Here is a 12500-nt window from a genome sequence, read left to right on the forward strand (position 1 = left end):
AACACTATTCAGCGTGGACGGCAGAGGTAGAGTGGTGTTACCTATTACAGAGGGTCGTCCATGCGATGCCACGCCGGGCTGCTGCAAAGCCTGCTGGGAGGGTGGGCAGTGATTCCCATTGGTCAAGGCATGGGGGTTCTCTGGCAGATGCAGCGGACCGACCGGATCTGGAAAACACAAAGTAAACAAACACGGACATTTTGTATATTACTTATTACTTCAAAGAGGGGAGAAAATGACACCATGGCACCATGATTTTCTAGGCCAGACAAGATCATCTAAAAAGCATGATAGACAGACATCAAAAGTATCATAGACAGTATGTTGTGTCTACTCTGTCTTTGGAGATCTCTGCACACTGACACACTCATCTAGCTTCCCAAATGACTAAAGATATCCTGCTGCGCCCAAGGATGGATGAGATGTTCCCCTCCTGCTGATAACCTCCCAATAGCAGCAGAATGGAGCATCTGAGGCACGAGGCACAGAGTAAACAAATCAGACAGGGAGAATGAATGGAGGTGACTCAGGCCCAGTGTGGGGTGATGTGGGGCATAAATGTGTGTGGTGTAGGGCATAAATGTGTGTGTGTGTATGTGTGTGTGTGTGTGTAGGTGTATGTGTGTGTGGGTAAATGAGTGGAGGTGACAGGGCCAGAGTGGGGTGATGTGGGGCATAAATGTGTGTGTGTGTGTGTGTGGGGCATAAATGTGTGTGTGTGTGTAGGTATGTGTGTGTGTGTAGGTGTATGTGTGTGTGGGTGAATGAGTGGAGGTGACTCATGCCCAGAGTGCAGAGGGCAGAAAAGAGAGCTAAAGCTAGCCTCCTGTTTCTCTCTATTGAGGCTTGTGGTAGTTGCCAGTTTATCTCGCAGATTCAAACACCTCTGAGTGAGAGTGGCGCTATCAGGGCCCTGCAAGTCGATCATTATGTGTGTGTGTGTGTGTGTGTAAGTGTCTCTGTGTGTATGTGAACCTGTGTGTGTGTGTAGGTGTCTCTGTGTGTATGTGAGCCTGTAGGCCCTTTCACACTGACAAAATCGCCGCGATTTTATGTACCAGAATCGCGGAACGACTGTCCCTTTCACATAGACCGATGCGGAACGGCGGGACAAAGTGTCTCGCCAAATTTACTACCAAGACCCCTTGACATTTTGCCGAGTTTTTTCGTTCCGCCACCAGTGTGAATGGGTCAAGGCGGAAAGGGGAATCTGGGCGGGCATTTCAATGCTATGTCCAGCCCACCACAGGAGATTGCAAATAAATTTAACTGATCAAAAGCAGCAATCGCAGAGACAGCACATTATGTCAATCTATAAATTCACAAAGTCTCCAGTCATTCAATGCCTGCTAGAGTTGACTGTAGCTTGGAATGCAATCAGTTGCCATAATAGGCCATCTTAAAATCCAGCGATAAAACAAAGCATGAACTCATGAGCGTCTGTCTGCCCTATATGTATATCCTCTGATTGTAGGCTAATGCTTATCTAGGCATCTAGGGAAAGTTCGCGAAGTATTCCACCAAGATGAATGGGTAGGGAGACGGGCGCAAAAAAATATGATTAAATTAAAGTTACTTTTCTCGCGAACCGTTTACCACAACAACTAACCACTAACATCGTTTAAAGGCTGAGAAAAAGCTCTTTCGTGTGATACATGTGATGTCTGTGATGAATAGGCTACTTCGCAAGTAGTTCAGCAAATTTGGGTGGGACAGAAATACCTTTACAAAGCAGCAGTTCTGGCCATATCGGCTCTGGCTCACATTACAGCTTTAAATGCATTATCGCTTCACTACCCAACACGCGAACAAGAAAGAAAAGAAACAAGAAACCAATGTGCTTATGTCGCGATTTATGTCGCGATTTCCGATAGGCCCAGAGAAAAGACAGCTATGGTAACCTAACAATTAGGATTTGCTTTGGCTACACTGCTGTTTGGTTGTCCCAAACTTTGTTTGTTGAGATGTCCATTTTCTTTGCCCATGGCTATTATTTGTGCGCGAAGCATGTTTCAATTAAGACAGTACACAAGCTATTTGTATTGTTGTCATATTGAACGATTTCATGAATAAATTGTACGCACAGTACATTGTACGGCCAAGGCAAGGGGCAACTCTTCTCTTCAATTTCCCTTCCAAATCACGTTTTATTGTCTGAAGACATCTATCGCAAGAATTTAACATTCTAACAGCAACAGCAAAGCAAATGCAAGCTAACCAAAGTGCAGTCGGTTCTCCCGCCATGGTTTTTGAAATCACACACCTGCTGTAGGCCTATCTAAAAGCCCACGTACATATGGCCTACGACTATCACTCTACACGCCCCCTGTTGCACGTCACAATTTAATTTACTATAGCTGATCCTGCCTCCTGGCTCCCCAAAATGCCGCATCATGTGAACAGATCAGCATGCCGGCAAATTTTCACCTCGCTTTCAGACACAAAAAGACGGCAAAAAGACGTCCCCTCTTCCCGCAAATTTAGCGTGATCTCTGTGTGAAAAGGCCTTGTGTGTGTGTGTGTGTGTGTGTGTGTCTACCTGTGCAGTTGGCCGTGCTGAGGGCAGAGTGACCGGAGGCTGTGTGTGTCTCTGTGGGGTGGGGGCCGTTTAAGTGGTCCTCTCCGCCGTTGGCTCCTGTGAAGCCAACCGGACCTGTCTGTCTCACTCGGTTATCTGTGAGAGGGGCGACACACACCACGCATACACACACACACACACACAGCCCGACAGTCATTAAGCAGGAATGACAGACTGCCAGCCATTAAACAGAAAATACACTACAAAAACACTAGCGCTGTTGGAGAAGCTGTTTTTTTCCAGCTCTGTCCTAAGAGTCAAAATAACAACTTGCTGTGGTCAGAGCAACCTGGCTAAATAGGTTTTCAGGGACACCAAGATCTTTTATAAGCTGGACAACCAACACAGCATCACTACACACACACACACACCAGGGTTTCCGTTGTCCGGTAATTACTGGACATTGGCCAGAAAAAAAATGAAATGTCCGACAAAATTAAATCTCTCCGGTCAAATTGTCCGATTGAAATTGGCTAATAATCCCGTCCCCCTAACGCAATCTGAATTTGAGAATAAGCCTTAAAATGTAAGACTATATTAAAGCATTATGTCCTCTGGCTATGTTTTTAAATGTACCGTTTGAAAGCTATTAAACAACACGCATAGCCTATGCTGCATTTCAAATAGGAAGCGCACGCTTAAAACGTCCATGTTAAACAACGAACAAATGAGTGAGGCGGTTCAAACATGGCCAGGCCCAGGCAGACTAGCCTTAAAAGTTTTTTCAGAGTAAAATGTGCTGGGAAGTGCTGGGAAGGAATATGTGAAAAATCATAAAGATTGGGCACTTCTGGATACAAGTTGGGGTGGCCCCCCTAGTGGCAGTTATCCATAAAATCCAAAATGGCCCCCGCCGAAAAGAAAAAAGGTTATATCTCAGCTTCCTTTAGTCTTAAATTGTTGTATAATGTATTTTCTCTACTTTGTTTATAAGTATATATACTCTTTTGATCCCGTGAGGGAAATTTGGTCTCTGCATTTATCCCAATCCGTGAATTAGTGAAACACACACAGCACACACACAGTGAGGTGAAGCACACACTAATCGCAGTGAGCTGCCTGCATCAACAGCGGCGCTCGGGGAGCAGTGAGGGGTTAGGTGCCTTGCTCAAGGGCACTTCAGCCGTGCCTACTGGTCGGGGTTCGAACCGGCAGCTCTCCGGTTACAGGTCCGAAGTGCTAACCAGTAGGTTTGATACAAGGAATCCAATTTTGATATGTTCTTCTTATTTTAAGTCCATTTCCATGTTAAATCTAGTATCATAGTCATATTTAGCTCATAAACTGTCAATATCTCTGAAAAAGTCACATTGAAATATTACTCAGGTCCCTAGACCCATATTTTGTCTCCAAGGTATGCTTTTTCTTTGTTGATTGGACAGGTCACTATCACTACCCAGTGTCAAAAAGAGTGAAAGCAAACAAACCGGTTCGCAAGCAGGTAAAAATGTGGCCTGAGGGAGCCTCTGATGCTCTTCAAGACTGCTTTGACAAAACTGGGAAATGTTTAAGCAGGCAGCCACTTACAACAACCAGACAGACATAGAGGGGTATACAGACACTGTAACCTCTTACATCACCAAGTGCATTGATGATGTGACCCACACAAAAGACATCATCACTCGGGCTAACTGGAAGCCATGGCTGACAGGGGATGTCCTCAGGCTGCTGAGGGCCAGAGACAAAGCCTACAGAGCTGGGGATGAAGCTGGCATGAGAACAGCGAGAGCCAACCTGTCCCGTGGCATCAAGGAAGCAAAAAAGGAATACACTCACAAGATAACCACCCACTTCAAAGATAGCAGGAACTCACAAAGCCTATGGCAGGGCATTCAGGCCCTCACGGACTACAAGCCCGCGCCACAGAGCTGTGAGAGCAACATCCCTCTGCTCAAAAATTTGAACCGCTTCTTTGCTCGCTTTGAAGCACAAAACAGCACTTGCCCACAGAAGACCCCACCCCCTCCACACGAGCCCCTCCCCCTCCACACGAGCAGCCCCTGTGCCTCTCTGCCGACAGCGTGAAGAGGACACTTGCTGCTATCAACACCCGAAAGGCAGCAGGCCCAGACAACATCCCAGGTCGTGCGCTGAAGGACTGCGCTGAGAAGCTTAAGGATGTCTTCACAGACATCTTTAACACTTCCCTGAAGCAAGCCATCGTCCCATCATGTTTCAAAGCTGCCACCATCATACCTGTGCCGAAGAAAACTGCTCCATCCTGCTTCATTGACTACCGCCCCGTGGCACTGACACCCATCATCATGAAGTGCTTTGAGCGGCTTGTCATGTCACACATCAAATCCATTCTCCCCCCCACCCTGGACCCCTTCCAGTTTGCATACCGAGCCAAACGGTCCACAGAGGATGCAATCTGCTCTGCCCTCCACCCAGCCCTCACCCACCTGGAAAAAAGAGACTCATATGTGAGATTGCTGTTTATAGACTTTAGTTCTGCATTCAACACCATAATACCACAACAACTCATCTGCAAACTTGACAAACTGGGACTCAGTACCTACCTCTGCAACTGGCTACTGGACTTCCTCTGTCAGAGGCCTCAAGTAGTATGTGTTGGCAATAATATCTCAAGCAGCATCACACTGAGCACGGGGGCCCCTCAAGGCTGCGTGCTCAGTCCGCTGCTCTTCACCCTGCTGACGCATGACTGCACTGCAACCTACAGCAACAACCACATAGTGAAATTTGCTGACGACACAACTCTGGTGGGTCTCATCACCAAGGGCGACGAGACTTCTGACCACGTGGTGCAGGGACAACAACCTCCTGCTGAACGTCAAGGAGATTGTAGATAGATAGATAGATAGATACTTTATTGATCCCCAGGGGAAATTCAAGTTGTTGTTGACTTCCGGAGAGGTCACACCCAACACCTGCCACTGACCATCGAAGGTGCTGTGGTGGAGAGAGTGAGCAGCACCAAATTCCTGGGGGTGCACATCAGTGAAGACCTCTCCTGGACCACCAACACTGCATCACTGGCGAAGAGAGCTCAGCGCCGCCTCTACTTCCTGCGGAAGCCATCATTACCACAGTCTACCGAGGCACCATCGAGAGCATCATCTCCGGCTGTATCGCTGTGTGGGGCGGAAGCTGCACTGAATACAACAGGAAAGCCCTGCAGCGCATAGTGAACACAGCTGGAAGGATTATTGGTGCTTCACTCCCCTCCCTGAAGGACATTTACACCTCCCACCTCACCCGCAAGGCGACCACAATTGTGAGTGATGCAAGTCACCCCGCTCACAATTTGTTTGATCAACTGCCCTCTGGGAAGAGGTACAGAAGCCTGCGCTCCCGCACCACCAGACTCACCAACAGCTTCATACACCAGGCTGTTAGGATGCTGAACTCTCTCCCCCCTCTCCCCCCTCCACCCTCAGCTACATAACATCCTGGACTTTGGACCCACAATGGCTGCCTTACACTACTCCACTTGCACTACTCCACTTTGCAACTTGTTGTTGTTGTCCTGTTGTCCTGAAAACACTTCTGCTGCTCTTACATAACTTTCACCACTATGCCACTTGCATACTTAGGTCAAACAGAACTACCTCAGCCATTTATTGGCCTGACTTTTGCACTATTATATTGACTGTCTACTGTATGGCACATTTTCAACTCAAATTTTGCTGCTCTTATTTTCTTCATTGTATGTGCCTTCTTATTTTTACTTTTTATATTGTTTACTTGAATGTTATGTTTGTCTGTGGACCTAATTGGTAAAATATGTCTTGTCTCCACCGTGGGATAGTGGGAAACGTAATTTCGATCTCTTTGTATGTCTTGACATGTGAAGAAATTGACAATAAAGCAGACTTTGACTTTGACTTTGAAAAATCACATGTTGTGACCAAAAGGACCATTGTTGAGGCCTTAAATAAACACAAATTCAGAACTACTGTATGCCACAGTGACACGTTACAGTACATTAGGCTTTTCACCATGTTAAGGATCAATATTACATTTTATTCAAATAACACAAAAAAAAACAATTCATACTTAAACCAGAGACTTTCTAATGAGGAGTTATGGCAGTTGTATACGCAAATCACACCCCTTCCGCGGCAAAATGTTGACATGTGAATCCATTGAGCCAATCATCTGTTGTGTTGTGAATACATTGAGCCAATAATGTAGTGTGTTGTGAAGACATCATGCCAATCATGTGTTGTGATCTCACCGCTGGAGCAAGATTGGTGTCGTGAAGCCTTGCGCACATGCATTTCTGCCGAAATGGATGCCTGATGAGTGCCCAAAAAGCGTTGCAATATGGCCGCCGAGTGGAGGGACTTGCCTAAAAGGACTTTGCTTAAACATCATGTATTTATTTAAAGATTTTTTGGTTTCACTCTTCATCATTATAAGTACAGCCTCCCTCACACTTGCACAATGTGGTACAGCAAAGTCCAACTCGGTGGCACTTACAGTTGCCCATACAGGCAACCACACAGCCACAGTTGAGGAGGAGTGAGCATCACTTGCTGGCATCTTCCAGATCTGTCCAATATGGCACCCAGACTTTGGTTCTGTCATTCCATTCCCAACCCCACTCACTGGGGTCTGGAATCTCTGGAGTTTTGGAGAGGGACTGCTTCCAGACAAAAGCTGCAGTGTGCAGGGCACGCTTTCCACGCTGGAATAAGGCATGATGGGTCGGGGGGATTGAATCCAGGGACTTGAGGCCATGAGTGAAAAGAAGCTTCCAGGTTTCATTGACTGGTGTAAGGCTGGTTGGGTCTTGGTGATCAGAATGAGGGTGTCGGTGACTTCTGGGTAAGCTGCTCACTCATGCAGTTTTTTTGCCAATTCCATACATTGCTGATACAACGTCACATCATGTGAACGCGTGGAAGAGGGGCAGTGCTTGGCCTTTTTGAGGTCCCAGCATTTCTGAGCTGTGGTGGATTGGAATATCTTTATATGACTTCCCTGATCCAAATCCAATCCACAGCTCTGAGTGTTCTGTACCCAAAGCATACAGTAGGCCTATGCTTTCTTGGTCTATGATCTGCAGGGTTAGGGCCTCCTCGACGAGGAGATTGCTGGTCCGCGGATAATTTCCGGCACAATTAAAGGGTATCATTGAACCGCGGACCAAAAGAAAAAGAAACTAAACATTTCCCAGAATAGGAAACATTTCTTAATTTATTGTTTTCAAATAAAGAGGCATAGCCTTAGGGGGTAGTGGTGTGAGCGCTCATTCTTGTGTGTGCGCATCTGTGCAAGTTAAACAGTGGAACCACTGGAGATAACGTGGGTAGCAGCAACAAACAACGTAGCCTTTTTAAAACAATGAACGAAGCGGACTCTTGCTGTCCATGAAAACATATACTGGCTAGATCTTGTTAAGCATGTTTACGTAAGTTAGGCTAATGAACATGTTGCATTCTATTCAGCCTGATACATAGCCTGTATCCAGTTTTCCTCAACTTGACTAATTAAGAAGCGATAATAGGATATTTGACCGGCATATCATCAAAATTTCCGGAAAACGAACCCATTTTTTCTAGCGGAAACTCTGACACACACACACACACCCAATGTCGCGGGGTCAAACATGACGTCAGCACTTTGTGTGTGATGAGACCACTTGGTGAGTCTGCCTGGAAAAGACGATACCTTTGGATTCTCACACTGTGATTCACTAATCACCTGTCACCAATCACCTTTCAACAATCACCTTTCACCAATCACCTTTCACCAATCACCTGTCACCAATCACCAATCACCTGTCACCAATCACCTGTCACCAATCACCTTTCACCAATCACCAATCACCTTTGCTACTTTCTGCTTTGTGTTTGCAGACACTTTGAGCCCACCCCACACTAGCCACTGCACCTGTCCACTCTTTTTCACACTTTTAGCTCGTCCTGCACAAGTCCTTGTGTTTGTTAATTTTGTTTACACTAACACACAAAACACACACACACTAGCACACTATCATTTAGTTACACTACAGTTCCCTACGTCTCCTTCAGCCTCACAGTGAGCTATTTACTGTCAAATTGCAAGGACAGGAATCACAACCCTGATTCAGCCTTCAGTGGGTGTGTGTGTGTGTGTGTGTATGTGTGTGTGTGTGTGTTTGTGTGTCTGTGTGTGTGTGTGTGTGTGTGTGTGTGTGTGTGTGTGTGTGTGTGTGTGTGTCTGTGTGTGTGTGTGTTTGTGTGTGTGTGTGTGCGCACGTCTGTGCAATGGCCATCTGCTCAGCGTGCCTAAGGAGCTGACCGCAGCTCCACTGGTCAGTCCAGGTGTGGACCTCTGTCTTGCCTCAGGTGTGTAGTGACTGAGTGTTTGTGTGTTTGTGTGTGTGTGTGTGTGTGTGTGTGTGTGTGTGTGTGAGAGAGAGAGAGAGTGAGTGAGTGGGTGAGTGTGTTCATGTTTGTTTGTGTGTGTGTGTATGTGTCAGGACTAAGGCCAAAGGGTCGGTGCTGCTGGAGTTGGATTGTGGCCATGCTACCCTTTGAGGAACCGGTTTGGTCCGGTTCTATTCAGGAGGCTACTCTGGCTGACACAGAGGACACAGGGCCTAGGAGTGTGTGTATGTGTGTGTGTGTGTGTGTGTGTGTGTGATATGTGTGTCTGTGTGTGAGAGAGTGCTTGTGTGTGTGTGTGGGGTGTGTGTGTGTGTGTGTGTGCGTGTGTGTGTGTGTATGTGTGTGTGTGTGCACCCTTCCAGAAACCAGGCCACTCATGGAAGTTGGGGATGAGCCACATGTCAGGAGGACTCTCCCCAGGTAAAAAAGTAGTATACTTTAGTGTGTTAGAAATATGATTAAAGTATATGAAGTATAAAACAAGTATGCTTACACTTTTTGTACTTTATATAAAGTATGTTTAATGTGTACTTTTAGAAAGTATACTTCAAAGTAGATGTTAAATAAAATTAAATATATTAATTGTGCAATATTCAAAGTGTTTTTGTAATGTACTTTTTAAAAGTGTACTTTGTTGTTAGTGTATTTTAAAGGGTAAAGAAGTTTATTTAGTTTAAGTGTATTAAGTTGCTAATACTTAGAGTTGTAATATAGTGTACTTATGGAAAGTATATTTTTTTGGTAGGCCTACTACATTGTTTGTATAGTTTCATAGTCATCTCACCTTTAATAAAATACTAATGTGTGTAGCCTATAGGCCTGATATGTCAGCCGCATGGATGGCAATGTGCAATAACCTAGCCTAACCTGACAGACACACAGATCAATTTTGGTCATCAAATAATATTTTTTCTTTTGTTGATTTTGTGTCTTAGTAAGGTAGTAGCCTATAAGTTTGTGATGGAGTAGTAGAGGTTGTGAGAGGATGAATGTGGCATTTTGTTAAATTTCTAGACAACACTGGGTGGCAGTCCAGTTGACCAATCCTCGATGGCTGTTTGAATTTGAAATGGAGTGGGCGGGTCTGTGCACCTTTCAAGCAAAATGCGTGTGCGCAAACATTAATGTTATTTTATACAGTCTATGCTTGTAACTTTATTTGCAAGAGAGATGGACTGTAGAGACCAGAAAATGCATACGTTTACGGTCTGTATAAGGTTACAGGTTTGTAAAAATTAACAATACTTCATGCCAGAGACGTTGGTCCTACAGAGCCAGAAGGACTCAGTCATATGAGATGACAAGGGCTGAAGCCAGTTGGATCTAAAGTGCCAAGTTATTCGTTATAAGGTGAGTCCCAAAGCATATTGTTAAATGATTTTGATGTAGCTTACTCTTTATGCCATTCGGTAGTCTTTGGAGATGTGAAACTGATGGCTTAGCAATCCATCATCCAGGACCCCATTACTCTTACAGTGTAACTCAAGCAAAAATGCAACCTAGTGACCTTTTTGTGAATGTACCGGAGTCAAACTTTCGTTTAAAGGTGCCATGTGTAAGAATTGAGGTAAAAATATCCAAAAAATGAGCTACACGCATCAAAAGAATGAGAAGAAATAAGGGTGATGATGTCATTAAAAAAATGGCAAGGTATAGTGCTGCAGAGATATCAACCAGAATTAGCATGCTAAATTACTAGCCACAGCCCGACAGGTGTCATAATACCAGCTTCGGCCATGGGAGGCGGTATGCGGGCAACATAACCGCCAGCCAAACTGCAATACACGTTTCTCGGTTGTTACTCTAGGGTAGACCAACTCACTTTCTGGAGGTATACTGCCTCCATCTTTTATGGAATGTGGAGTATGAATTGATTTTTTGGCAGATATTACACATGGCACCTTTAAAAGCATAATTACGTCAGAAGCGCCACTATTAAAGGAGAATTCCAGTGTGATATTGACCTAAAGTGTGTTGAAACATGATACCGAGTGTGAACATATGTCTCATAGCCCATCTCGGCTTGTCCCCTGCACTCCAAAATCTGGCGCTAGTTAGCCGATGCTACCAACAGCTTTTTCAATGGTGGTGCTTTGGCATCGGGCTAGCCATGCAAATAAAGTATATTTTTAATAGCTTTTCTTCACCTGGGTCTCCTTAAAGGCCTCTCATAACCTCCCACACCATTACTTTAAATAACAAGCCATTTTCTCCTTCAGGCCAAGTCTTTGATTTTGGCGATAGGTTGATAATTCTACATCTTATCATTGTCAAAAATGATAATAATATTTTTTGAGCACACACACTGGATGCTTAGAGTAATTGTTTCACCTAATTCTTAACACATGAGACAGTTAGAGTAATTGATTCACTGACTAAGGATTTCTACTATAAGTGTTCGAGAATTGAGTCATCAAAGTGGCATGTGGGGGGTGTTGTGTGCCTCCCAACAATCGTGACGGACATCTGTGATGCATGCAAATGTGCAGGGAGGAGCAAACCACCTCCCTAAGTAGTCATAATCATCTAGGGTCCTTTAATAGCTTTGACTGCACCTCTCAAATAAAAAAAAACAACACGATGCCCAGAACAAGCACCAAGCTCCTGGGATGCAGACATTAATCTTATCTACTGCTAACTTGCATGCTGCCAAGAACACCAGCTGACTTCAACACATCAGGAGAATAAACTCTGTCAGTTCAGCTGTCAATCGCCAAACATTTCAAACGTTACAAACACATACACATGTGCTAGAGCAGTGATGTAGAGGCAGGAGAGGTCATACAAATGGATCAGACATGGAAGCGCACATGCACTCATGCATGCACACACACACACACACACACACACACACACACACACACAATGATCGACTTGTAGGGCCCTGATAGCGCCACACACATACTAACACACACACGCACACACACACACACACAAACTAAAACACACACACACATACACATACACACACCCACAAACACAAACACACATACTGTACACACACTTACACACACACACATACACACGCACACCCACAGATACACACACACACGCACACCCACAGATACACACACACCCACACACACACACACACACACTTACAGTACACTTCTACAAAAACATACACACACACATACACTCAGGTTTGGTTGGTCAGAGGTCTGTAAGTGTGACTATTCTGGTGTGTATCCATTCCCCTGCGCTCAGTGTGAGTCACCTCTGAGCCTCTCTCTCTCTCTCTCTCTCTCCTCCTTCCCCCGTGCCTACTCTCTCTCTCTCTCCTCCTTCCCCCTTGCCTACTCTCTCTCTCTCTCTCTCTCTCTCCTCCTTCCCCCTTGCCTACTCTCTCTCTCTCTCTCTCTCTCTCCTCCTTCCCCCTTGCCTACTCTCTCTCTCTCTCTCTCTCTCTCCTCCTTCCCCCTTGCCTACTCTCTCTCTCTCTCTCTCTCTCTCCTCCTTCCCCCGTGCCTACTCTCTCTCTCTCCTCCTTCCCCCTTGCCTACTCTCTCTCTCTCTCTCTCTCTCTCTCTCTCTCTCCTCCTTCCCCCTTGCCTACTCTCTCTCTCTCTCTCTCTCTC

General features: G+C 45.4%; 1 protein-coding gene across 5 annotated transcripts in view; it reads right to left on the reverse strand.

Moving 5' to 3' along the window:
• Nucleotides 1-12500, reverse strand: part of greb1 (growth regulating estrogen receptor binding 1) — a 51544-nt gene that overhangs the window by 23449 nt on the left and 15595 nt on the right. For 4 of the 5 annotated variants that reach the window (XM_042072820.1, XM_042072821.1, XM_042072819.1 and 1 more), the window contains exons 6-7: nt 2540-2674; nt 42-167 (exon numbers count right to left, since the gene is read on the reverse strand). In XM_042072820.1, the coding sequence (XP_041928754.1) occupies nt 42-167; nt 2540-2674 (261 nt within the window). The remainder of the gene's footprint in view (nt 1-41; nt 168-2539; nt 2675-12500) is intronic. The other variant, XM_042072822.1, reaches the window with a different exon arrangement.

Source organism: Alosa sapidissima, chromosome 19 (assembly GCF_018492685.1).
Source record: "Alosa sapidissima isolate fAloSap1 chromosome 19, fAloSap1.pri, whole genome shotgun sequence".
Lineage (NCBI taxonomy): Eukaryota > Metazoa > Chordata > Actinopteri > Clupeiformes > Clupeidae > Alosa > Alosa sapidissima.